Raw genomic sequence first — 27,384 nt, forward strand, 5'->3', positions numbered from 1 at the left:
TCATGCCAGTGATGAGTTAATGAGTGAAATCAGTCCCAAAATATTATAGCTGCTGCCCCCATAGGCAGTCAGCAGACCGGCTGATGGGATCCCAGACTATGTAAGACTAAATCACAGACTGTACGTAAATGAAGGACAACTCTTACAATGCTTAAGTGCCTTAAACTCTAATGACCAGCAAGGGGCAACTGCTTTGGCTTCTAAATCAAGTCTAGTTGAACAGACATCTGTGGGAAATGAATGGTCAGCTGGCTTTCATAAGGGGACTTCACTAAAAACTGGGTGACATCATGGTGGCTATGTCCATCTTTTATATACAGGCTATGGTCTAAATTAACAGTAAATGTGAGCGCAAGGGCCTGGCATAGTTTTTACTGAACAAATACAGCTTAATTATATGACTTAATTATATGAGTATATTTGAATAAAATAATAATCAAATATCCTGTTTTTATTAGATGGTCATTTGCGATCATAAATTTAACTCTAATTTCCAGTGTTTTTGATTTTGTTTACACTTTTATGCATGCCTGTCTTTTACATCAAATCAGAGCATGTTGTAAAAATGATCTGTTCAAAAATGACTGAGTGCAATAAGTTTCAATGGTCTGGTGATCAGCGTATTCTATGTTTGCATAAATCTTTCGGTAAAAGAACATCACAGAGCGTAATTTATCTGATTCCACAGGTGGGAGCACGTATACAAACACGTTCATACGCTCAATTCCAAACCATGCCTCTAATAAAGCAATGCAGACATGATGGGAACATTTGAAAGGGCAAACAGCCCAAAGTTAAAATAGTTATTGTTAAATATGACAAATGCAAAATGAGCACAGGCTGCACTTTCAATGCAAAATATACATGCACTGAACTGCTGTGGCTCCAGGTGAGGGGGGTTTGGCGAGGTGGGATTTGACTACATTACACATGCAGGTGTGACTGATGTACTAAAGAGAGTCAGCACATGGAAGAAAAAGAAACAACCAAAACGATGTTTGCTGCACATGGTTGAATATACAGTTGTATATACAGAGGCCTACAATATATCCTCTCTATGTACCAGATACACAGAACTGAAAAGACCAAACACTAACTTATTCATCTGTTTCCATTCCTCACACACTATGTTAAAAATGACACAATGTGCTGAGTTGTGTGTACAAAGGGCAGCTCAGCCACAGACTGTCAGACATTGAAAACATCACTGAGGAAGAGCAGAAGCAGGATTACACTGTTCATCACATTAAACAATCATCTGCATTGCCTTAAAGAGCATGGAGAGGAGACTGAACTCAAACATGACACAGTATAATCTTTGGATAATTTCCCTGCAACTGTGGGACTGAACGTGCATATTTACATTAATTAAAGAAAGAAACATATGAAGGAAAATATAGACGCAATGAACTGAATTTCTCATTAACAAATCAATATAGCAATATGAAAAGACATATCACTATGACAAAACCCATTTTATGGTCTATTTTCATGCGACTGAGTCTACCCAAGAATTTGTCAGTTTTAAGGTTAGCGTTTGCTGTGATCATTTTGATAAGCCACCCAGTTCAAGTTTCTTGTTTTGTCTGTATTTCAGTTCAGCCAAACAACACAAACATGTTATCATTTCCCTCTAGTGGTAATGAGCCATACAGATTTCTGCACTTTTTGGCCATATTTTGAAATGTCTGTATTATACTGAAAACTTGTGCATTAATTTTAGGGATTAAAATGACATTTACTGTTTCAAAATAAATATATAAATAACAGACATGTCCAAAAAACAGTGGAGTCTAATTTGGTTTTCCACCAAAACTTCTGTTGTGCTCATTTTTTTTGTTTTTTTGTGGCATACCTGCAGGCTGAGTCTAAGTTATTACTGTTGGGTCTTTGCTTGTAAGGAGTAATGATGAACCCAGACAATATTCAATTTTGATATATCCTGTATGTAATTGTAACTGGAGCAGGAGTACTATACTTTTACTTTTTATTGTTAGACTCTAGTACAAAGAGCAGCTTTGCATGTCTCAGAGTTCAAAATAATCTCTTTTTTAAATCTTATACTGGACTCAGTGCAGCTTCATATGATTGCGCTTTGACATATCTTTTTGTGTGTGTGTGTGTGTGTGTGTGTGTGTGTGTGTGTGTGTGTGTGTGTGTGTGTGTGTGTGTGTGTGTGTGTGTGTGTGTGTGTGTGTGTGTTTTAAAGAGCCCTGCGTGTGGCTGCAGCCTGACAGTATGCTCCCCACTCAGTCTGTGTGACATCAGGATAAACGAGATCTTTGTATGGGATGTGGAGTTTGAGAACACAGTACCTTCGATCCAAGTCTGACTCAGAGCTGGGTGAGTGGTTCGCATAGCTGTGGTACTTTTCCTGCAAGCAATCACATACACATAGATTACAGACACAGTGCATCATGCCATGGATTTTCAGTCCTGTAGGGGGAAGCAGAAGCTCGCGTTTCCCACCTCTTCCTCACTGTCATCAGGTTTGTGCTTCTTCCTCTCTTTCTCTTTCTCTTTCTCTTTCCCCTTCTCCTTCTCTTTCTCTTTCTCCTTCTTCTTGTCATCATCCTTTTTCTTCTTCTCTTTTTCAGGCAGGAGGTCATCCAGCCAAGCCAAGTCGTGCTGGGAGAAGACCATGTCAAGCATCTTTCTGACCACCATCAGACCCAGGATCTGGTGTTTGGCAGAGACAAACCAAGACAGGCCTTGTTTCAGCTCCTGTTAATATTCATCTCATATATCAGTTATGCTGTGAATATGATTTAGCTGGATGCCGTGCATAGATGATGTTAACAGGAACCACTATGCACAGTAAAATCAGAGCACTATTTACATTCTTTAAAAACGGTATTAAACCTCTATCACGTTAATCACACTTATAGCATCTATATGTGGAGTGGATTTGCATAGTTTTAGCAGCAGCCTCTGTCTCACTTGCCTCTCACCTCCACCCATCACACAACACAGGAATCATGCAAAACTGTGCTGCAAATGGGAGTATTTAACCGCATTTACCATGACTGGAAATATGATGGCCAAGAAGGTGGACTTGAGGACCCAGAGCACAGCCAGACATGTAATCTGGATCAGAGTGAACAGATGTACCCTCCTGAGAGGAACATGACGCAGGTAGGTGTAGTCTGGTTGGTGCTTGGAAGGCATCATGTACAACTTTATCCTGTCCCAGAACTGTGGAACGCAATGATATAAGAGGGGGATTATGTTAAATACACATAAACTTACAAACATCATGATTGGTTAAAGACTTGTATGCATCCCTGCTCTGCTTGGCTGCACAGTGTTATGGGGGGTCACAGAGCCCTGAGCTGTAGGTTTCTAATTATTGCTGTTGGCTATTATACTAAAACACCTGAGTACCAGAAACATACCTTGCCACAAAGGTTATGTACATGTTTCATGCAATGCACCAAACCTACATGGACACTCTGGTATCTGCTTACCTGTTTTTTTGGGGTTTTTTTTTTTGCTTAGAAGCTTTAAATAAACCACTTTCCATCTGCTGTCAGAAAAGCAATAAGTAAGCTGCCTAGCTGCAATAACTCACTTTATTATCGTATGTAAGTCCAGCTGGCCTGCATACAGTACCTGGATTCCACTGAGGGATGCTACACCCATGTAGAGGAAAACACCGTACAGCACAGGCATGGGGATGAACTGCAAGCAATAGTAGCGACATACATGTAAGTTATAATTAAGACAGTTCACAACATCACAATTTGAGTGAAATTCTACCGTGAGTCTGTTTCTTTGCATAAATTAGAAGATATGTGTGTGTCTGTGCGTTGCCCTGGTAAGAGTTTGTGGACACAGCTTGCTAACCAAACTAACATGGAGGCTTCAAAATGTGGTAGCTTAAGTTTGTTTAAATTATTTCTTTCATAATTTGTTGATTTAGTTATATATTTTAATCTATTTATTGCACATTATTATTATTTCATAATCCCAATTTATTTAATATCAAGAACCATCTCCTCTGTGAATCGCCACCTTCTCGTAGTGGAGGGGTGTGTGTGTGTCCCAGTGATCCCAGGAACTATGTTGTCCGGGGCCTTTGCCCCCAGGTAGGGTCTCCCATGGCAAACTGGTCCTGGGTGAGGGGCCAGCGATTCCAACAACCCCTATGGAAGACACATCAAGGGAACTGTTTACCCAGCTCAGGATAGGACTACCGGGGCATCACCCTGGAGCCAGGCCTGGGGAGGGAGCTCAAGGGAGAGCATCTGGTGCCTGGGCATTAGCCCGTGGTACCCAGCTGGGCGCAGTCCGAAGAGGAGACATGGGCTCGCCCTCCTGTAGGCCCACCACCCACAGGAGGTGTTGTACGGGTCGGGTGCAATGTGTGTCGGGCAGTGGCCAAGAGTGGAGGCACTGGCTATCGGGACACGGAATGTCACCTCTCTAGTGGGGAAGGAGCCTGAGCTATTGCGTGAGGTTGAGAGATACTGGCTAGATATAGTCAGGCTCATCTCACCACATGGCCTGGGCTCTGGAACCAGTCTCCTAGAGAGGGGCTGGACTCTGCTCCAGTCTGGAGTTGCTCTTGGTGAGAGTCAGCAAGCTGGGGTGGGTATTCTTGTATCCCCTCGGCTTGCTGCCTGTACATTACTTCAATATAATGTCCAGTGTTCAAGAGGGTCGCTTCCCTGTGCCTTCAGGCTGGGAATGGGTCCTGACTGTTGTTTGTGCTTATGTGCCAAATGACATTTTAGAGTACCCACCCTTCTTGGAGTCACTGGGCGGAGTGCTCAAGGGTGCTCCATCCAGTGACTCCATTGTCCTACTGGGAGACTCCTACGCTCATGTGAGCAATGACAGTGAGATCTGGAGGGGCGTGATTGGGAGGAACGGCCTGCTTGATCTAATCCCAGATGGTGTTTTGTTATTGGACTCTGTGCAAACCAGAGTTTGTCCATAACGAACACCATGTCTGAATATAAGAATGTCCGTAAGTGCATGTGGCACCAGGACACCCTAGGCCAGGGATCCTCAAATCCAGGCCTCGAGGTCCGGTGTCCTGCAGGTTTTAGATGTGTCCCTGATCCAACACACCTGAATCAAATGGCTGAATTACCTCCTCAGTATGCAGTCAAGTTCTCCAGAGTCCTGCCAATGACTTCGATATATTTCACCCGTATGTTCTGGACACTCGGGTGAAGAGAGAAGCTGAGCTGTCACCTGATCACCACCAGGTGGGGAGTTGGATCAAGTGGTGATCAGGTACACCTAAATGTACTGTGAGGGTGCGCTGGGAACGCTTGACAGAAGCCCAAGTCCGCAAGATCTTCAACTCCCACTTCCGGCAAAACTTTGACAGCATTCCAAGGGAGGCTGAGGACACTGAGTCTGAATGGACCATGTTCCACACCTCTATTATTGAGGCTGCTGCTCAGAGCTGTGGCTGCAAGGTGGTTGATACCTGTTGTGGTTGTAATCCCCAAACCAGATGGTGGTCACCAGAGGTGAAGGGAGCCATCAAGCTGAACAAAGAGTCTTATTGGGCTTAGTTAGTCTGTGGGACTCCGGAGGCAGCTAAGGGGTACCGGCAGGCCAAGTGGAACGCGGCTCTGGCGGTGGCTGAAACAAAAACTCGGGTGTGGGAGGAGTTTGGTGAGGCCATGGAAAAAGACTATTGGACAGCTTTGAAGCAATTCTGGCAAACTGTTGGGTGACTCAGGAGGGGAAAGCGGTGTTCTACCCACACGGTTTACGGTGCTGGTGGGGCGCTGCTGACAGGTGGCAGGAATACTTCGAGGGCCTCCTTAATCCCATTGAAATGCCTTCTGTAGTGGAAGCAGAGTCTGGGGATGAAGGGGACAACTAGCCCATCACCGGGGGTGAGGTCACTGAGTTGGTTAAACAACTCCCTGGTGCCGGGGCCCCTGGGGTGGACTAGATTTGCCTTGAGTTCCTGAAGGCTCTGGATGTTGTGGGGCTGTCTTGGTTGACACGCCTCTTCAACATTGCATGGAGATCTGGGGCGGTGTCACTGGATTGGCAGACTGGGGTGGTGGTCCCCATCTTTAAGAAGAGAGACTGGAGGGTGTGCTCCACCTATCAGGGGATCACACTTCTCAGCCTCCCCGGTAAGGTCTATGCCAGGGTGCTGGAAAGGAGGGTCCATTCATTAGTTGAACCTCAGATTCAAGAGGAACGATGCGGTTTTCAGCTGAGTGTGAAGTGGCTGGCATGAGAATTAGCATCTCTAAGTCGGAGGCCATGGCCCTCAGACGGAAAAGGGTGGAGTGCCCACTCTGGGTCAGGGAACTAGTTGCTGCCCCAGGTGGAGTTTAAGTATCTCAGGGTCTTGTTCATGTGTGATGGGAGAAGGGAGCAACAGACTGACAGACGGATTGGGGGCTGCGTATGCAGTGGTGCAAACGCTGCACCGGTCTGTCGTGGTGAAGAGGGAACTGAGTGTGAAAGTGAAGCTCTTGATTTACCGGTCAACGTACGTCAAGATCACGAATACAAGTGGCAGAAATGAGCTTCCTCAGACGGGTGGCTGGCCTCTCCCTTGGAGAGAGGGTGAGGAGGGCAGTCATTCAGGAGGGCCTCAGAGTAGAGCTGCTGCTCTACATCCAAAGGAGCCAGTCGAGGTGGTTCAGGCAACTGACTAGGATGCCTCCTCCTGAGTTGTTCCGGGCACGTCCTACCGGGTGGAGGCCTAGGACAGACCCAGGACATGCTGGAGAGATCATATCTCTCAGCTGACCTGGGAACACTTTGGGGTCCCCCTGGATGAGTTGGAGGAAGTAGCTGGGGAGAGGGTTCTCTGCTTAGGCTACTGACCCCGTGACCCAGCCCCGGATAAACCAAAGAAAATGGATGGATGGATGGATGGATGGATGGATGGATGGATGGATGGATGGATGGATGGATGGACAGACAGATCAAGAAGCATTTGTTGTTCTGTCAGTAAAGTGGTGAGTACCCTCAATTTAGGTGATTTTTTGGCAAAAATCCTTTCTAAAAAGATACAGGAAATACCATGCAAAAAAGACACATAATGTTCATGTTTCATAATGCAGTTACAACAAAAAAAAAAAAAAAACACCATCCACTGTGTGCCTCATACCTTCAGTACAGGAGCAAGGAAGATGGAGACTCCAGTGAGAACAAACACCAATATGCCTGTCACTCGCTGTTCTCTGTATATTTGAAATTGATGAAATACACATAAAAGAGTGTGGAGTCAGTCTCACAAAGCTTTCCTTTATGTCAGCTACAAAAGATTTAGAAAAGTGGATCTTTTGTTCTTTGGTATTGGTTGTGGCTGCCCGCACTTTCCTTTTTATTTCTGTGCTCTTTGTTTTTATGCTACTGTGGACGAACCTGACCCCGAGGAACTGCGGCTGCTCTCCTGGAGCGCTGGATTCACTCTCCATCCTCAGAGAGTCGATGTGAGCGATAGAGATGACAGTGGCAGCCACGTACCAGGGCAGGCCCAAGAAGGAGCATGTGGCCATCAGGATCCCAACCCAGAACAGATCCAAGTGGTAGCCACAGCCTTTCTGCAGGGGAAACAAAGATCATTTTATTTAAAAGATCTCATTAGGGGCAGAAGTTGATAGGATTCTATCTGAATTCATTTTGCTGTCTCCTGAATGTTAATCTGGCTTTGATGTTACTTTGACTGGAAAATGTGTACCAGCAGTGCAAACCAGTAGCACACCTACCTTAAGTTTGTTCTCCTTGCGGTTAACAATGACAGCGCTGATCTGCTGGTCCATGAAGATGAGGATAGTGACAAGGAGGGCAGGGACAAAGCTGGCCAGATACACCCACCACGGATTCTTCCCAAATGGCATCACAAGCCAGCCACGATCCGGCCGAGTTGGCTATTGGGAGACAAGAGGTTTGATTTCCACCATTATTGTAACATAAATATAAGCTGGTATAGTAGATCTCCTCAGTATAGTGAAATGTGCATATTTACTTTATTTTGTGGAGAGTTAGAGCAGAAGACTGGTAAAACTCTTAGTTTAGATTTGCAGTCTGTAGAAAATCAAAGGGTGTGCCTGCAAAGCCAGCTATATAAGGGCAGTATTAAACTCAACACTTTTGTTGGACATTTCATTCAAAATGCAGACACATCAGCCCAGGAAATTCACTACTAATCCTTAAAACACTGACATGTCATGGAGCTGTTAATTTTGGAAATACTTTGTAACTGATTATCTTCTAAAATTGGTCATAATGTATTACCTTAAATTCTGTTGGGACTATGAGCTTGGGAGTTTTGAGTCCCATTAACATATCCAGCCCAACAAACGTCATGATGGACATGAAGATGGAGAAGTCACTGATGAGTTTCCTCAGCTGGTGCCAAACACAGAAAAAGAAAACAGTCTGTATTCCAAATATAAACATTTCTATGCAGAGCTTAAAACACAGATGCTTTAGAGGTCTGATGTGCAGGAAACTACTCATGAATATCCAAAAGAAAATGTAACCTGCCAAGTTTCACTTAAGTCAAACATAATCCTGGAAAAAGAATAGTGGGATTAGGTTTACTTCTTTGTCTGTTTGACTCTCCACTTCCTGTTAAAAAGGTAACTGTGTAGATTAAAAGAATCACCATCAAATAACACGTTTTTCTACCTGAAAAGTCCCACACTTTCCAAAACATGACAGGCACGTTTTGTTTATACTCTCCTTCTTCTTCTGCCTCTCTCTCACCTTATCTCAGCATCCTCTTCTGTCACACCTCTGCATGTCCTCCTTCATTACATCCATGAACCTCCCCTGAAGTCTTCCTCTTTTCCTCCTGCCTGGCAGCTCCACCTTCAGCATCCTCTGTCCAGTATATCCACTCTCCCTCCTCTGCACATGTCCAAACCATCTCAGCCTTGCCTCTAACTTTGTCTCCAAACTGCTCACCCCGAGCTGTCCCTCTGATGTACTCATTTCAGTCCATCCTGGTCACTCCCACTGAACATCTTAACATCTTCAGCTCTGCCTCCTGTCTTTTTGTCAGTGCCATCATCTTCAAACCATAGAACATCCATCATAGCAGGTCTCACTACCATCTTGTAAATCGTCCCTTTCACTCTTGCTGTTATCCTTTTGTCACAAATCACACCTGACACTCATCTCTACCCTCTCCACGCTGCCTCCAGTCTCTTCTTCACCTCTCTTGTGAATCGTCCATTGCTTTGAATGGTTGACCCAAAGTATTTAAACTCATCCACCTTCTCTACCTCTGCTCCTCACAGCTTCACTGTTACACCTGTCTCCCTCTCATTCACACACATGTATTCTGTCTTGTTTCTACTGATTTCATTCCTCTTCTCTCCAGTGCATACCTCCACCATTTATTGTCTAGGGGCCTACTTATATTGGTAATAAATTTTTGTATTTTTATATAAGAAAACAACCCATTTAATTTAATTTAAAATTACTTATTTTGCAAAAGCATTTTGTAACTTGGTTAAAACAATAGATACATGGATGGATAGTTTAATCACCTTGGTAGGGAAGTAGCGGCTAAACTTGAATTTCTTGAGGGAGACGGTCATGGAGTAGGTGCCAAAGAAGAGGATGAAGGACATGAGGGCCAGATCGGGGACGTACTTGCAGGACTTTCCCACCAGAGAGCCTCCGTACTTCACACACTCCTTCTTGCTCAGCTGGCTCCAGTCCAGAGCTGTCACATTCAACTGGGATGGTGGTGGCAGTAGTAAGAAAGGATGAAGAAGAGTGTAGTGTTTCGACAAAGATGTGTAGAGAGTGAAAATTGTCGGCACGTATGCAAAGTTAGTAATAGTGAAAGATTGATGGGGTTGATGGAGAGACACACACAGAGGAGGGAAAGCGACTTATTTGTGACACAGAGCTGATACCTGGGTTAGTGGTAAACAAACCATTTTGCTTTTCTCTAACAATTATAATGTTGTCTGCAGCTGCAATGTCACCAACTCTGTAAACATTTATCCTGAAATATGATGCACCAAAAAGTAGAAAATTAAACACTGAATGAAAGCAAGCACTCACCCCAGAGACACTAGAGCTGTTATCTGGCATTGGAGCTAAACCATTGAAGATCATTGCAGCCACTGTTCATGGACGGGGGAGTGAGAGAATAGGGAACAGCCAGGTAATGAGTCAGGAGGTGTAGACGGGGTGATGAAAAAAACAAAAGGGGAAGAAAGAAGAAACACAAAATGTAATGAAAATCCAGCAGCTGGACAGAGAGCAATCCGAGTCCCATGCAGACAGACACAAAGGTACTCACTTGCAAGAGACGGCAGCCAAATTGTTTGTGCATGGCAAAAGCAAACAAGATACACATCAATTACAGAAATCAGTGTCTGCAGAAATTACTGCCAATTATTTGCACTTAAAAACAAAGGTAGAAGAATTAGTGAGAACCACAGACTAATGCTATGATATCTAAGTCATCAACCCCTCAACCCAAGAAGAATAAAGCTGTTCATCACTCCAGATATCATCATAAACATGGTTATAAAGAAATGATGAAAAGATGTCCACAGAGCTAATATAATAGTCATTTCTCAGTCCTCTCTGGTGGATAAACTGTGTGATGTTGACACTAGTAATAAATTGCCTCTAACATATTGTTGATATTTCTGTACAGCAATATCCGTTTTTTTAGCTGGAAAAAAAAATTCAGCGCAGATTGAGAAAAACAGCATAACTGATTCTTCAACATGACTAAATAATGTGAAATGTGGCAGCCTAAAATAACCACAGGAGGCATCTGTTAGGAGACACATTAATGATGTGTGAACACCATGAAACTTTGTGTGCCATTAAAGTGAACACCACACTATCAGTGCACACACTGCAAAGGAAACCGATGGACAACAAAAGATCTAACATTTCTTTGTAGGAGGCAAACATTTTATTCAGACCTTAAAGGGACACATGTGATTTTGAATCATTACCTAATCAACTAAAAACTGAGGTGCATTCAAACTGTTACTTTGACATCCATTCATTTTAGCTCAGTTTTCTACCATCCATCCATCCATCCATCCATCCATCCACTTTTCTACTATGCTTAATAAATTTGTTTTAACTCAGTATTCATTTTTAAATAAGCATCAAAGATGAAATAAATAAAGATTCTTTTTTGTCAGTTATCAGCAGATATGGTTAATAAATCCTGCTTGGTTCATGACCTATCATGACTCATATCCATAATAAATTTAATTAAGTTTGCTATACTACATTTATTCATATGTTATTATAAATAATAATTAAACAATAAAGCCAAGTCATTATGTCACAATACCACTGAGTTTGCTCTCTTCTCTAATCTGCCTGTGATGTCAGTCTAATGAGCCACTTGTAGCCCTACTGTCTCCTTGTTAATAATCTCCCTTTTCTCTCTATCCCTGAGTCAAGGGGTGAACTCACTCGGGTCTGGGGCCAGGCACTCGCACTTGTAGGTGGTGACATAGTCAGGCTTGAAGTCTGTGTTGATGGGATAATATTTGAAGGCTCCCACCATCTTCTTAATGGCATCGGAGATGAAGATGAAGGATATGAGGCTGGAGAAGCCCTCCTCAGTAAAGCGCGTCATATATTTGATGATGTAACTGGCATCTGTGGCTACAAGGATGAAACACTGTAGGCATGAGTGCATGCCGATCCACAGACGCAGCTCCATGTAATCTATGCCGTTGTTCCTGCGGAAGTGAGAGGTTAGAAAAGAATAGTGAGCGCAATGCTGCGTTCAGGCACACAACTCAATATAGACAAGCTGTTAGGGATAAGCAGCATTGTTGGAGTGTTCATAGACAAAGACTTGTGTAAACAACCACATGTGTGTGAGGTCCTTGCAACTGGTCCTGACAGTTGAACCAGGAAGTCCGTACTTAGATAAATGGCGTTAATATATCACATGATCACCAATGAGATGACATTTGGAAGCCTACTGTTAATTAATGTTTATGTTAATTAATGTACTGAATGTATATCAGTCAAGTAAATTTCATTAAAACAGATTTCATTAAATTTAATGATTTACATTGTACTCATGTAGCAAAATTACATGTAAAATTTACATGTAATCAAATTACTTAAAGCCAGCTTTCTGGGCGTGAATATTTTTGACTGCGTCTTTCACATCTGTGATGCTCTCTGGTTGACAAAATCTCTCTGCATGCAGGCAAATATACTGAAATGTGAAATATTCAAAGCTCTCTCTGTGGTAGTTCCTGCAACATTAGTTGTCTCTAGGACTACATTTTGCCACAGTCACAGACACATGCAGACTCATGAGGACAATACAACACCAACTAAACTGCTGGTGTTATTAGTCATGTATTAGTCATGGTATATGTCATCTGCTGGGCCCTCTTACAGCGATCCCATTCTCTGTACAGTAGTTGCATTCAGAGCAAAGATCAAAACTGTGAAAGAGCCTCTCCTGTTGTTTTCTGGTTAAAGTAAGCAGCGAATTACAATAAGGCAAAATCTTTTTCTTCTTTATCTAGCAATGCAGGTCTTCAGTAACTGCATTTTAAATTCAGCCTGAAGTAAATCAAAGCTATTCATATACTCTGACATACTATATTCAGCAGTTAAACTGAAACTCTTCACCTTAGAAGGATTTTAATGCAAACTAAACATAATAATGTAGTGAGGTGAGAAGATGTTTAATCCTGATATTACAGAAGGTGTCTGCAGAGCTTCGCAGGATATAAATCTTCCCACTATATAAATCTACTGCAGGTTATGTACGATCTAAAGAGGCTCACTTGCTGAATTCAAACAGGAGCTTTTCAAAGATGAGGATGGGCCCAGTGGAGCTGAGAATGATGAGGGGCTGACCACCGAAGAGACAGAATACAGAACCAGCCAAGGCTGTACCCAGGAAACTCTCCATCACCCCCTGTTGGCAGAGGAAGGTTTGGCAGAGAGACAGAGAGTTAATCAGTTTGAAACAGGAGCTGCTGTGGATTGAGATTCACACACCAATTTGTGAATTTTAAATGCAGCTAAAAATTGCAATGTTGCTGATTAACCCTAGACAACTAACATGTAGTTTTGTACCACTATCGCTAATGCTGGCCCAATAAAACATACTTTCCAACAAAATATATTAAAGTATAACAATAAATGGTAAAGGGAAGTGCTCTTCTTCCATGTCCCCCTTTACAACGTCTCATAAAACAAAAAAGGTATTGGGGGGGACTCAATAAAGAGGCACTAAAATCAGTGAAAGATTAGGGACTTTTAATGAAAAAAAAATCCTAAAAAAAAATAATAACGGGATTGGGAACATATTCTTTGGTCCACCCATTACTGGGACATGTGAGGCTTGTGCAGTGAAAGCAGAGTCTCCCTGCATCACTGACAAAAGTGGACAGATACCCCGCCACTTTTTTAGAGGGGAAAAATTACTCTACATTTTTTTGACCATATGAATTCTGCATGCAACTCAGAGAGCAGCAACACAATGAAACACACGTATAATCACGTGTATTTCAGGGTTAAGCCAACAATTCAAGATCCAGATGAGAAGAAGAGAGGAAAAAAAAATGAACAAAGACGTCTTTTGTGTTGGTGGGTGTAAGATGATGGCAACCACTGTGTTTGAGAGCATTACACATAAGACAAAGGGATAAGACAGGGCTTTTCAACTCCAGGCTTCGAGAGCCCCTGTCCTGCAGGTTTTAGACGTGTCTCTGCTTCAACACACCTGAGTCAAATATAGAAGTCATTAGCAGGACTCTGGAGAACTTGACTGCATACTGAGGAGGTAATTCAACCATTTGATTCAGGTGTGTTGGATCAGGGACACATCTAAAACCTGCAGGACAGGAGCTCTCGAAGCCTGGAGTTGAAGAGCCCTGGGATAGGATGTTGTATTTCAGCTTCACAGGAAGGCAATACAGGCCAGACAAAGCACTTATCTCAAATTATTTCTGTTTGGACCTGTGTGTGTGTGTGTTCGCAAAGGTATTGATGCTCAACAAGAAAAACAGAGAACTGATCAGAAATCACAATGAACTAAAAATATATTCTGACCTCAGTGCAGTGGACATCAAGACTGATTTACAAAGCCCAATACTCCAGCAAGGACAGGTTCACATTACTGAAATAATCATGTCTGGGCAGCAAAATGTAATTGATGAAGGTGTCTTGTAGTTTCTCTCACATGACATCACGATGCGCTGAAGTTGATTATTTAATTGTAGACAAACTAAATTAAACAGAGGAAAACAGTGTCCCTGGTATGACAAACTAAGACTCAAGATGCTTAAGATTGAATATGTATCTTACCTAACTTCATAAATTTGACACACAAATTACACATGAACTTCCTGAGCAGCCAGCCATTGATTTTAATCTACTGCTGCTACTTGTCTGTTTATATGTGTTGTCTGTGTCATATTAAATGCGGCTATTGTTCAGCTTCAATAGGTAATGCATGCGTTAACTGTGGACTCATCTGTGAGACATGAATACATATGAATTGATCTGTAATGTCGAGGCACAATAAAATCACAATGGAACAACCTGGGCAGCTGTGACTGTATTTTTAACATTATCTTAAAACATTCTTGGCAACCTGGCCTCCACACATTGCTGTAACCACCGATTAGGGAGCAAGTAAGGGATCAACCGTGTTTCTGCTCTTTCTTTGGTGCTTGAACTACTGATGTGATTAGGTCTCACCTATTAGGTGACACGATAGTGTGACCATTTGGGGCACAGTTCGCAAATTTGTACATTGTGTGGATGTCTTCTGCTTGTTTTAGCAACCCTAGCTGCCTTCTTTGTTATCGATGAATTCAGCTCCTTGTCAGGATGATGCAGTCAGTCACTCTTGTTGGCATAACTTTATTGTGTTAACCATTTGAAAAGGGGAACCAAATTTGATTTTGGAGCTGAACAGTGTGTGTTGTTACTAATTGTTTTATATTTATTCTTGTGGAGTGGAATTATTTCAACAATAATGCAAAAATCTGAAGGCTGCCCATCATTTTGATCTACAGCGACAGGAACGTCAACTGGCAGCCTGCGGGCCACATCCGGCGGTCACGGCCTCCCGTATGCGTCCATCCCTCGGTTGTCACGAACCCCTCGGCCTAGTATCTACTATTCTCTTATTGTTAAAATAAATTTGCTGCCATTTTGTGCCACTGTGGTTGTACTGTGTGAATTGAAGGAAATGAGTTTTTATGAAGTTTCAAATATACTCGTGGTATATGTTTGCTCTTACCATCTTTACATTTATTTGCCTGAGAAATCTGTCTTAGACTGGAAAATAAACATAATTGATTAATGACACAGAAGCACATAATATTTGGTGTCAGCCAAGAACAGTGTGTTCGTTCTGGGTATGTCTCTATCAATAACAGATTATCAATAACAGATGCCAGGACTCTATCGGGTGGAATGGTCAGCCACTGACGGAGACCAAACAAACAATAAAGAGAAACTCCGAGGTCATGGGAAGACGCAGCTGCTGGAATCCTTTGTCTTGCACATTTCTTGTTTTGTATATGATGTAACCAAGACTGATAAGCTTTGACTATATGAAACACTGAAGAAGCGAGTGTGGGTACTTCATTTCATGTCCAGTACCACACTGGGCATGGTATGCAGTTCTGACCCAGATTAATTTGTAAACTAATTCCTGTTCGATAAACGAACACACTGAAACCTGGGAGGAATAAGCTGGTAGCAGGTTTCTTCAGAATTTATGTAGAAATCTTTTTATCATAGTCTGATATTTGTGCCTTTTGCCTTCATTCACACTGGGCAGATGACGGACTGAAGATTTTGCTGGTTTTGCCTCAAAACAAAATATTATTTATTAAAAAGTAGGTAAATTACTATATTTACATTTTTGAAAAAAGGCACCTCACCATTGCCTGTGAAATGAAATTACTCAAATTTACCACAGGATCCAGATTTTTTTTTTTTAAATGCTCTTTTAAAAGAAAAGTGTCCAGTCAGATTTAGAAGGTTTTGCATTTGAACTCTTCATGTTTCTATACTCATTAAAAAAAAAAAAATCTACAACAAAAACAGCTTCTGAAAAATAGATTGTGCATAGATAAACTTGTTGCTCTCACTAACATTTTATTGTTTCCCGTGCTCATTATATCTATTTTATTTATATTGTGCGCATGCACGGAACAGTGTGTGCAGCCTGGTGCAGTGCTCCCTTTTGTATTTTTTTGTTTTCTTTTTAACTTGTATATAACTCTGACAAGGCAACTGTGAACTCATCAGCTGATTGTGCTGAAGCCGGCCAGCATAGTGACCAGGACAACTAACATTCCCGAAGAGCTTTAGAGACGGCCGCAGAAGGGATGCAGAGGAGGAACAAAACAAGGCGCAAGAAAAGCAAGGGCTAAAGACGTGAGCTCGCTGGCTAACAAGATGGACGAGCTAACAGCATTAGTCAGGCGTCAGAGGGAGTACTGGGAATGTAGTGTAATGTGCTTTTCAGAGACATGGCTACACCAGGATATTCTGGATGACAATGTTTTCATTGATGGCTTTCAGACTATTTGGGCCGACCAGAGTTACACTGAGAGCAGCAAGTGCAGAAGAGGAGGGCTCGCTGTGCTGGTTAATAACTGCTGGTGTAACCCTGGTCACATTACCATCAAGGAACGTGCAGGTTGCCCAGATATTGAGCTGTTGGCTGTTGGACTCAGGCCATATTATTTACCACGGGAGTTCTCCCATGTTATTACTGTGGCTGTTTACGTCCCCCCTGCCAACCCAACATCGGCGTCACTTCAACCACGTCACTGCGTACTATCAAACTTCACTCAGTATGTGGACTGTCCCACGAGAGAGGAAAGAACCCTGGACCTGGTGTGTGCTAATGTTGAAGACGCATACAGCTGCCCCCCCCCCCCCCCCCCCCCCCCCCCCCCCCCCCCCGAGCACAGCTTGGTGACCCTCAGTTCCTGCTATGTGCCACTGGTGATGAGTCAGCCTGTGACCACATGGACAACAAACAGATGGTCTGAGGAGACTTAGAAGGCACTGCAGGACTGTTTTGAAGTGACAGACTGGCCGACACTCTGTGAACCACATGGAAAGGACATCAACAGGCTCACAGAATGTGTGTGTGCACAATAATTTCGGTGTGGACGCCACTGTCCCAACAAAGATTGTTAAATGCTACCCAAACAACAAGCCATGGGCAACAAAGGGCATTGAAGCTCTCCTTAACAACAAGAAGAGGCCCTTCATAGCTGTAGACAGGGAGGAGGTGAGAACGATCCAGAGGGAACCAAAGACTGCTATGGCCCTATTTCTACCAACGGGGTGCCGGTGACAGTATTTGAACCGTTCAGCGGTTTTTTCCACTGCGAACGCACTTGGTGCTTGGCTGTAAAACGGGTTCAACTTGGGCCCCGCAAGCTAGCTGGTCTCGAACCAAGAACGCATGATGAAAGCGGCAGAAGGGCGTGACTCTGCCATCTCAACGTAAAGTTTTCTACCACTATTTCACTGCATGGTGTGTATTACATGAGAAAAGCGAAGCGATTTTCACGGCTGTGAATTAGGTTGGGCCCTGAGGCTGAACTTGCTGCTTTGTATCAGTTCATATCACAGGTAAATGGATGCAAAGTATATAGCTGTCGTCTTGCTCATAATCGCGGTCTGTGTTTACCTTGTGCTGCACACAGATGCTGCAGTAGTTTTGTTTGGACCGTAAAATGTGTTTGCAGCACAAGAAAGGGGAGCGTGTTCTCCTACGTTTGTGCCCTTGTGCTTCCATGTCCAGATGAGGACCTGCTCACACTCATACTCACAAAGCGCAGTGAAAACACAGGCTCATTCTTAAGCATTTCACCGGTTCATTGAAACTGACACCAGCACTGGCACGAGCACCGGCACCTCGGCGGTGGAAAGGTAACATATTAGGGAGGCTAAAAACAATTACAGGAGGAAGCTGGAGTGGAAACTCCAGCAGAACAACATGAGCGAGGTCTGGAGTGGAATAAGAACCATTACTGGCTTCAGGTCCAGCAACAACAGAGGAATGGGAGGTAGTGTGGACAGGGCCAATGAGCTAAATCTGTTCTTTAACAGGTTTGACACTGAAGGCTCTGTCCTCCCCCGTCCTGACTCCTCTGCTGCCGATCCTCAGCAGTCCACTCCACTCCACCTCCCTTCACCTCCTAATAGCCTGCCCCCCTCCTGTGATAGCCCACCTCACACCTCCACCCCTCCCCCACCCACCACCTCTACAGTTACACGAGAACTTTTTCACATGAAAACGACTAAGTTTTGATGCGTTTAGGCCTCCTGTTTACACAAGAATGGTGTAAAAACGCTACTTTTTGAAAACAGACTCCAGAGTGGTGGACACTGTAGAGGACTACAAATATCTGGGAGTGCACATTGACAATAAACTGGACTGGGCTAAGAGTTATTCATGTTTAGTATCGCATGTCAGGAAGGGCCAAATTCGTCTCTATTTTTTGAGGCGCCTGAGGTCCTTCACCATCTGCAGGACTATGCTCAGGATCTTCTATGAGTCTGTGGTAGCACGTACTGTCCTCTATGCTGCTGCATGCTGGAGCAGCAGGCTGAGGGTGGCAGATGCTAACAGATTCAACAAATTGATCTACAAAGCCAGTGATGTTGTGGGAGTGGAGCTGGACTCACTGAAGTCAGTGTTGGGGAGGAGGATTTTGTCCAAGGTGCAGGCCATTATGGACAATAGCTTCCACCCACTCTATGACACAGTGATGAGACACAGGCGCACATTCAGTGCAAGACTCATCTCACCAAAATGCATCACAGAGCGCCACAGGAGGTCATTCCTATAACTCCTCCCTTAATAGGTGACACTACAGTTCACTAGTGTAATTTATTATGTGTACATTTATACAGTATGGATAATAGAAATGTATCTTTTTGATTTTTATATTATTAGAATGTTTTTGGTTTTAACTTATTTAAAATTATTTGAGTATTTATTCTTTGTAACAACTGAAATGTCCCTCTGAAATCAATGAAGCATTTCTGATTCTGATTCCATTCTCATCCCATAGTAATCCACAGACAGAAGGGAAATGACAAAAAAGAGACAGCTGCAAGCCACAAAAAATTTGAATTTGTAGAAATTTTCTTTCCAACTAAGTAGCCTTTGCAGTGCATGTCATACACTGCACTCTCCAAATGTACAAGTCGTTATTATGGCACTCAGCATTACCTGGTAATTGTCAGTAGCATCTCCAAGGAGACCACCAAAGGTGATGGCATTGGTGATGCAGCCTAAGTAGATGAAAAGCACAGCGGAGATGGACTGAATGTGGAACCCTTCGTAGAAATCACTAGGGATCCATGGCAGTTTCCGCTTTATGTCCAGGTACAACCCACCACAGAACCTGTTGCACAACAACCAACACAGTGGTTAGGATGCTTCTCAGCATGAAATGTTATTTTCTCTAAAGCAGAGACTGTTTCCATCTGTCTTTTTCCATGAACACTCACACAGTGATTTGAAGTGACATCTAGGCATGCAGACAGAGGAGGTCAGTGCTTGTCGCTTTCAAGTCTATTTTCTATCATTTCAAAAAGTCACCTCTGTGTTTTGACTTTGACAAAGTGTAATAAGTACTACTCACTACTGAAACCTGCTCCCAGTTTATCATTGGCTCATTGGATTGGATCATTGCATTCGAACAGGATAAAATCATATTTTCAGTAATGTTTTCTGCTCTAAACAAAACATTCAGTTTTCTTGCTTTGTTTTCCAGCCACAGCTGAAACTGGTAGTCCAAATCTGTCCATTGTTAAGATTAACTTTTGTACCCACTGCCAAAGTGCTCATAAGGGAGGGTCCGCATCTTTTTAGGACAGGTGTTCTTAAATAATTTGCCTACTTTGCCAAATATTGATTAAGCTATATTCAAATTTCCAGAGTCTGCTTGTGTTTAAACCTCTCAGCAGTTTGCCATGTGGCCTGGACTACGTACCGTCCAGTGAATGCCAGCTCCTCTCCAAGCTCATGCTGAACTGGCATCTCCTCGTCTTCTGCTAGGCCTCCTCCTCCACCAGCTGTGCCGTTCATCTGTCCCAGCTCGTTTAGGGAAAATACAGACTTCCTGCAGAACACACTGACTTAAAGGCACGATTCCACCCTGTATTAAGCTTTAATCTTTTTCTCAGAGAAAAATGTATTTTTCTGTAACTCTAGATCTTTAACAAAAAGACTTGATTTTAGTGAGGTTTACAATTGCGCTTCATATGCATTACTCGGGTGGTTAGTTATTGCCAACCTTTTATCAGCTGAAGGAACCTTCTTAGGCGGCTCAATGCGGATTTTGGGATCCCACTCCCCAGGCGGAAGCACAATTACTTCATCCAGAAACTCATCTATTCCTGCAATAAGATCCTCCCGATCTCTGGCCTTGTATGCCACATCACTGAAGAGCTGGGAGGGAGGAAGAAAGAGAAATAAAAAAAAAACTGTTTCACTTGGCCTGTATCATTGAGATAGAAATCAGTATGTGTTGCTCCTTTGATGGACTCTGGAGACTTATTAAACATCAGTTATTAAGGCTATATCGTTATCTGTTCTCAGCTAGATTATTTAAGAACAACTACCAGTCAGCCACTAATCATGCTCATAGAGACAAGTGAAAATGTTTAGAAATGGGCGTCTATCAAAAACAGAAAAGAAAAAAATATCAAAGTGGTGGTTCTAACTGGCAGTGTTGCCTCACAACAAGAAGGTCCTGGGTCAGAATCCGGTGCTTCATATGTGGAGTTTGCATGTTCTCCCATGTCTGCGCGGGTTCTCTCCTAATACTCTGGCTCCCTCCCACAGTCCAAAGACATGCAGTTAATGGAGTTAGGTTAGCTGGTGATTCTAAATTGGCCACAGGTGTGAATGTGAGTGTGAATGGTTGTCTGTCTCTCTGCGTTAGCCCTGCGACAGGCTGGCGACCTGTCCAGGGTGTACCCTGCCTCTCGCACTGTGGCAGCTGGGATAGACACCATCCAGAAAATGGATGGTTGTAATGGTAGTAAATGTGGTGCTTTATTGATATTCTCCATCTGATTTCACTTCAAATAGCCTAACTTTTGATCTGTAGAACGGTCAGCTACATTACTGGCACATACAAAGTAAGAATGACAGCAAGCAGAGGCACCATTTTGTCGTTGAGTAGATTCTAACGACTCTATAACGACTCTATAACAGTTTTCTTAAGACAAGGCTGACGTGCTGATGTTTTAGCACCAAGCAGCGGTTAATGCTAATGGCGGTGTTATTACTATTCAGGAAATTCAGTTGTTTTCAGTAAATTTCAACTGCACAAAAGTGCTATATTAAAGGATTGAACATGACCAAAGTTATCAAAGTTAAGTCTAGAAGGAACATGATAGATGCTGTAAGAGAGAAGCATGGCACTCAAAGAATCCTAAATCTATAAATATGCACAGTTTCATAATAGTTTCAGCTGTGTGATGGCAGGTCAGTGTAGATATTGTTGTTCTTAGTATGCAGTGTCCATAAGATAAATTAAGACTACATTTATTCAGTGGGGTGAGATAGAGACTGATCAGACGTCACTGTGGAATGAGCCATAATTAAGCTGTAAACTTTGTGCATGTGTAATAACTTGCATGGAAACCAATTTTTTAAACCATATTTTCATATAAAGTCATCAGTCTCTGACCATTTTTACTGGATTTCCTTGATGATTGTATGCATGCCCTTTTTGATGTCCAAACCAAGTTTTTAATCTCACCACTAATTTAGATAGGGGCCTCAGAATAACTGCCCAGAATGACTTGCTTCTAGAAAGACCCTTGAGACATTTAATGTAATAGAAAATCATTTTGATGGTTTTTGATGGTTGTGGAAACAATAAATACACAAAACCACAAGCTGGTGTTGATAATGTAAACGGGCTTCATCAGAGCACTTTCAGTCTGACACTGACTTACGCTATCCAATCCTGACCATAGGTGAAATGTAACTACATGCAATTACACAAGTTTAAATGGGGCGTCTTTTTCATGCTCTAAGGTTAATTATGAAGTTCCACAGGGTTCTGTGCTAGGACCAATTTTATTTACACTATACATGCTTCCCTTAGGCACTATTATTAGAAAGCATTGCATACACTGCTCTTGAATCTGACCAGCACCAGAGGGAAGATTTAACTCCTATTAAAATGCCACATTATAATTCTCAATACTTAATAATAGGTCAGCTTCAAAATACCAACCACAAATTTTCAATCATGCTTTAATTGTGGATGGGGAAAATGCTAAGAATCCATTTAAAATAGCATCCTGTCACTTCCTTACTGCTTGTATCTGCTATTAAAATGACACATCTGGCTTCGTGCTTAGTGATATAACACAGAATAAAACTGCTTTCAGGGAGGAGAATAATGCTGTCATTAACAAACAATGGACTCATTATCTAAATAGAAACCCTGCTCATAACTGATACTTAACAATCAGCATCACTTCCAGACATAATCAAAACATAACATACCAGATCTCCCAGTAGACTGGCAGGCTAAAGTGCACACTAAACATGCTGAACACATTTCCCATTCAAATGCTGTCAGATTGTGAAGTCTAATAAAGAGTGCATGTAACAGAAGCATTTTAATACACAAAGACAGACACTTACATCATCCACCATTAGAGTTGCTATTGCTCTGCCAATCTCATTATATGACTTGGCCTTTCCTTGGGGCCCCAGGAGAATAAACAGAAATCTGTAGAGTGGGGAAACAAATGTGAGTTACTATTTGTTCTGGAACTGCAGATGTAGTTTGTAGAGTAGGGCTCAAGGCTCATGACATATTGCAAATGATTTTTACCTCGTGGGAACAGGGACCTCTGTCAGACCTCCTAGGGTTGTAGCTTGGGCCAGGCGAACAAAGGCTACAAAAGGTTTGTTGAGGAAGTCTACTTCACCCACTAAGACATTGGACGCCTCTGCATCTCTGGGGATCTTCTTCATGAATTTATTTTTCAGCTACAGAAAATGGTGGAACGAAGGGAGGACATGGTCAAGCATTATCTTGCTGCAGTAGTGGACTGTGCAGTTCCTACATGTTACAGCTTTGATGCATTCATATTTTATTTTACATGCTTTATTTAATTTCATTTTTTGCATCATGTGGCCATCTTCAGTTTATTCAAATGTGTTCTAATTTACACATTTTCAGAGATTAAACCGAACGCTGTAGCAGAAAATAAACCACTTACGCAATAATTGTCATTGTTACTTTTCTTTCATCTATGAAAGCAAAGTGGAAATATATTGTAATAATACTGAACAAGCTATTTAAATTATAACATCTTAGAGAGTTATTTTTCAGGCTTGGGGGTTTTATAACTGCTGTAACTGACAGACACATGTGCATTTATTCTGACAGTACTGGTTACTGTAGTGATTGGATCTACCTACCAGGATCATTAAAGTTTTATTTTGTCATTACTGACAGCCTCCCCAAACCTGTCAGATTAGCCCGGGAGGGCATTGTTAAACGCAATTCTGTGTTGTTTCACGGGTATAAAATCCTTAAAGAAATGCACACACACAATCAGACAGACAAAACAAATGCCCATGACCTGAGATGGCAAGCCAATCTGACCTGTTTGATTACATTTGAAGGTGTGGCAGGAAATTGGCTTGTTGCACAATAACACTGGGTAGTGGAGAGCCTTTTCAACAACCCATAACCCGAATCTGTGGCTACATGTGAGAGGAAAGCACATGGACTGACAGTAAAATCCATCTTTCCCCAGTGCCAGCTCAATATTGACATAGAAAATGTGGCACACACAAACACAAATGTACACTGTAACAAAATGAACAATGACTTGTCCGTGGTCACATGCAACCAACTGTAGACTTCTAAATACAATCTGAACAACCAGCTAAACAATAAGTAGGGCTCTTGGAAGTGGACAACCAGCACTCATCCTGCACTAACAAATTTTATGGCCCACATCACACCCTTCAAATACTCATTCATTCATTTCTATACATTATTCCTCCCAGTGAGTGACACTTAATCTGACCTGTCAAGTGGAAAATCCAGTAGCCTAATCCAAGCGACAACAGCCTGGCCTTGCAGTGGTTCAGGCATGCGTCACCAGGTTTAAGTCACAATTACTCCATCAGCTTCACTAATGAGTGAGTTATGTGTTTGCACACTCCCTCTATCACTTGCTATCGCCTTAGCGAGCAGCTGCAGTGAAAAATGGATGATTCTCAGGACAGAGGCTCGTGCCACTCAAGAGAAACAGCAGTTCAATATTATGAGATGCATCACTGACACACAAGACAGGTCAGCTCTCCAGTAATGGAAGGCAAGAAAGTAGAAACAAATGTATCCTCCAGAGATCCCCTCAATGCAGATAAATAGATATTTGGCATTATAAAAGACGGGAACGTGAACATGAATCAGTACTTGGTAGGATCAAACCAAAGCTACACAAATATTAAATAAACTTTTTGAAAAACATGCTATATCTTAGGGATGCCCAGTGTGTTCCTGATGGACTGTAGATAATGAGCTCATTTCAGTAATAACTCACCTGGTCTGTGCTTGGAGTATCTGCAATGTCATTCATACTCCTACTCTGGGCGTGACCTGCAAGGTTGGGACAGTTTTACGGTTATTACCCCTTATATCTACCTTATATCAGTTCTAAAATTGATAACTGGCACATGAGGTACACCTATTGGGTACATTTTCACAGTCTAATGCACTACATTAGATTCATAAATTCTGCTTTTATGACGTTCAGGCATTTTCGAACAAAGGTGTTGAAATTACATTTTAGTATTCTCACACTTAGTGGTGGGGTTGTAATGGTTGTGGTACATTCTGCACTTTAGGTAATATTCTGTGTCCGTTCTCTGTGTAGATTTCAAGGACACAAAATATTATATTACAAGTTAGTAACAAGATATATTTCATTCTATGTATTTCTGCCTGTGCACCAGCTAAAAACGCAACTTATTAAGCTAGTAAAGCTTTTGTACTATTGCTACCAAATAAATTGGTCACTGGGTACATTGTAGCAGCTCGTATTTGGAGATCATCATTCCAAATCAGGATACAGTTTAAAATGATACATGTACAATGACAAACAGAGAACAAGATACCAAAAACTCTCTAATAGATAATTTGGCTTGCCCCTTATTTATACGCTGGTATCACTAAAAAACAAATCTTCTATGTGTTAGAATGAAAGTCCAGGATAAGGATAGATGGCTTTAACAAATCAGTATCCTTTGAGTACACAAGTAAGCATATGCAGAAATATTGCATATAATAAACAGTTATCTACAAGTGACACTGTAATGTGTCGTTTGGAGATTAAGGGTTCGAGGATGATGTGGTTACAGAGGTTTTGACTCTTTACTCTTTCTTTAAAAAAGTGAAAATATAATGAATTTTATTAAAATTGCCTTCACAAATCTAAATTTGACACTCACGCAGACGGCCATAGTTGGCGGGCTGCTGCTTCATTCGGAGGTCCTCTGTGGACCTGTTAAAGTTGGTCACTGGCCCCAGACCCGGCCCACCTCGAGGCCCAGCATTCCGATCTGCCGAGGGAAGGGAAGCAGAGAAACAAAATGATTTATGATTTATTGAACAGTATGTGTACGCAGTGTCTTGATGAGATGTGGAAATGCTACAGTGGTAATTAACTCATCAAACATTAATAAATCCGCTGTGGAGGATATGAGACTTGTTGACTGCAGGAGAGTGTTCATTCATTTGGCAAGGGAGTTAAATATATGCATAATTAATTTCTCAGTGGCATCAAAATTATATGTTGGACCAGAATGACGCATTCAGTGCCAAAGAAAAAGAATTGCTATATGTTAGGGATGCCGAGTGTTATTTCAGTATGCCAGCTGTCCAACAATGTGCTTAGTATTATTAGTAACAGGGACCTGAAACTGATGTGATATTTTTTCAGAGCTATAACTCAACTGTCTGTTAACTTATAACTTATGGGTGGGCAATTAATTTTCCCAGGGGGCCACAATCGGGGCCTAACTGTGACATCCACTTGTACCAGTAGCAGATTATAAAGAGATAAAACTAATATTGAGCAGAACTGAGTTCAGCTCATTGGTGCAGCCCTCCACAACAATCCCAGTTTCTCATGTGGCCCCTTGGGAAAATTATAGAATATTGGTCCTGTCATGCATTACTGGCACACAGCGGGCAATAATCTGTGTTACAAGTTTGGACACTCACTGGTGGAGGAGCTGGACTTGCCAATGTCAGCTAAGGAACGGTGGATTGGCTTCTTGGTCTGGTGTCGATGTTTCCTCAGCAGGACAAAACTGATCTTCTCTCTGAGCTCCGGGGATATCATGCCTTCCTCTATCTGTCTCTCAATGATGTCATCTAGAAAAAAGATGCAGAATTTCAGATGTTCCGAGTTCCCAACAGGAATTGAATTTCATTATACTGTGGTCTGTTGTTGTATAATACAATGCAAGTTTTATAGCACATATAAGTGTTTACTAAAGTTCTGTGTATATTATATGACTGTGGTTCTGTTATGCAGTCAACGACATCTAAAATGAACCAGAATGAACTTCTAACTTGTAACTTGGCCACTGGCCACCAAACAACTAATGATGAAGTTCATTAGAGGACTGCATGCACGACTGCCAGCAGAAATTTGATGTTGTTACCACATGCAACCAACTATTTCATTTACATCTGTCATCTGACCTTTATAAACGTGAATGAAATGTTTAACTGTCAATGCATTAAAAAAAAAATCAACTCATGGTTACACAAAAAAAGCTTACTATAACATGATTCCTCATGGTGTGCTTCTACATGGCAGTTATGGATGCACAAGCAAACGATAAGAGTGACTGACCAAAAAAAGTTGACTCTTTTGCCTGCAGCAAAGTGCCATGAAAAAAATTAATTAAGAAGATGTCAGTTTCTGTGCCACCCCAGTTAAAATAATGATGGTCTGAGCCTGGCCAGTGCTATAAAAACTGTCTGGCTCTGCGGCTCCACAAAAGTTCAATTAAATGAAAAGCAGGACACATTTTATGATACCGACAAAACTATTTCACATGAACAAGGAGATCAAACGAATCAAAGATCAAATACTTAAACAGCAGAAGACAAGAAAGAATTAGTCAAAACTGTTCACAGTGCACGCATTTAAAATATTTGACCGTGTTCCAAAAAAGCATAAAAACCTGCAGCATTTAAGCTGCAGACAGGAAACCTACACTTAAATAGATTAATAGCATTTCACAAAGGACTAAATGAATCATTTCTGAAAGAGACCAAATCACATTAGAAGAGGCCAGAACAACAAAAATGAACCAGTGGCACTGCGATTCAGGGCCACACATCCAAC

At 42.1% G+C, this 27,384-nt stretch overlaps 1 protein-coding gene across 3 annotated transcripts in view; it reads right to left on the bottom strand.

Moving 5' to 3' along the window:
- slc4a5a (solute carrier family 4 member 5a) overlaps window positions 1-27,384 on the bottom strand; it is a 51,253-nt gene that overhangs the window by 894 nt on the left and 22,975 nt on the right. For all 3 annotated transcript variants that reach the window (XM_030737292.1, XM_030737290.1, XM_030737291.1), the window contains exons 6-25: window positions 26,247-26,399; window positions 25,472-25,582; window positions 24,565-24,620; window positions 22,836-22,993; window positions 22,643-22,730; window positions 20,268-20,422; window positions 19,965-20,093; window positions 19,199-19,373; window positions 12,756-12,889; window positions 11,410-11,681; window positions 10,021-10,082; window positions 9,495-9,686; window positions 8,233-8,346; window positions 7,704-7,865; window positions 7,360-7,538; window positions 7,103-7,175; window positions 3,613-3,681; window positions 3,022-3,195; window positions 2,470-2,679; window positions 2,316-2,374 (exon numbers count right to left, since the gene is read on the bottom strand). In XM_030737292.1, the coding sequence (XP_030593152.1) occupies window positions 2,316-2,374; window positions 2,470-2,679; window positions 3,022-3,195; window positions 3,613-3,681; window positions 7,103-7,175; window positions 7,360-7,538; window positions 7,704-7,865; window positions 8,233-8,346; window positions 9,495-9,686; window positions 10,021-10,082; window positions 11,410-11,681; window positions 12,756-12,889; window positions 19,199-19,373; window positions 19,965-20,093; window positions 20,268-20,422; window positions 22,643-22,730; window positions 22,836-22,993; window positions 24,565-24,620; window positions 25,472-25,582; window positions 26,247-26,399 (2,725 nt within the window). The remainder of the gene's footprint in view (window positions 1-2,315; window positions 2,375-2,469; window positions 2,680-3,021; window positions 3,196-3,612; window positions 3,682-7,102; window positions 7,176-7,359; window positions 7,539-7,703; window positions 7,866-8,232; window positions 8,347-9,494; window positions 9,687-10,020; window positions 10,083-11,409; window positions 11,682-12,755; window positions 12,890-19,198; window positions 19,374-19,964; window positions 20,094-20,267; window positions 20,423-22,642; window positions 22,731-22,835; window positions 22,994-24,564; window positions 24,621-25,471; window positions 25,583-26,246; window positions 26,400-27,384) is intronic.

Source organism: Archocentrus centrarchus, chromosome 9 (genome assembly GCF_007364275.1).
Source record: "Archocentrus centrarchus isolate MPI-CPG fArcCen1 chromosome 9, fArcCen1, whole genome shotgun sequence".
In the NCBI taxonomy this organism is placed as follows: Eukaryota; Metazoa; Chordata; class Actinopteri; order Cichliformes; family Cichlidae; genus Archocentrus; species Archocentrus centrarchus.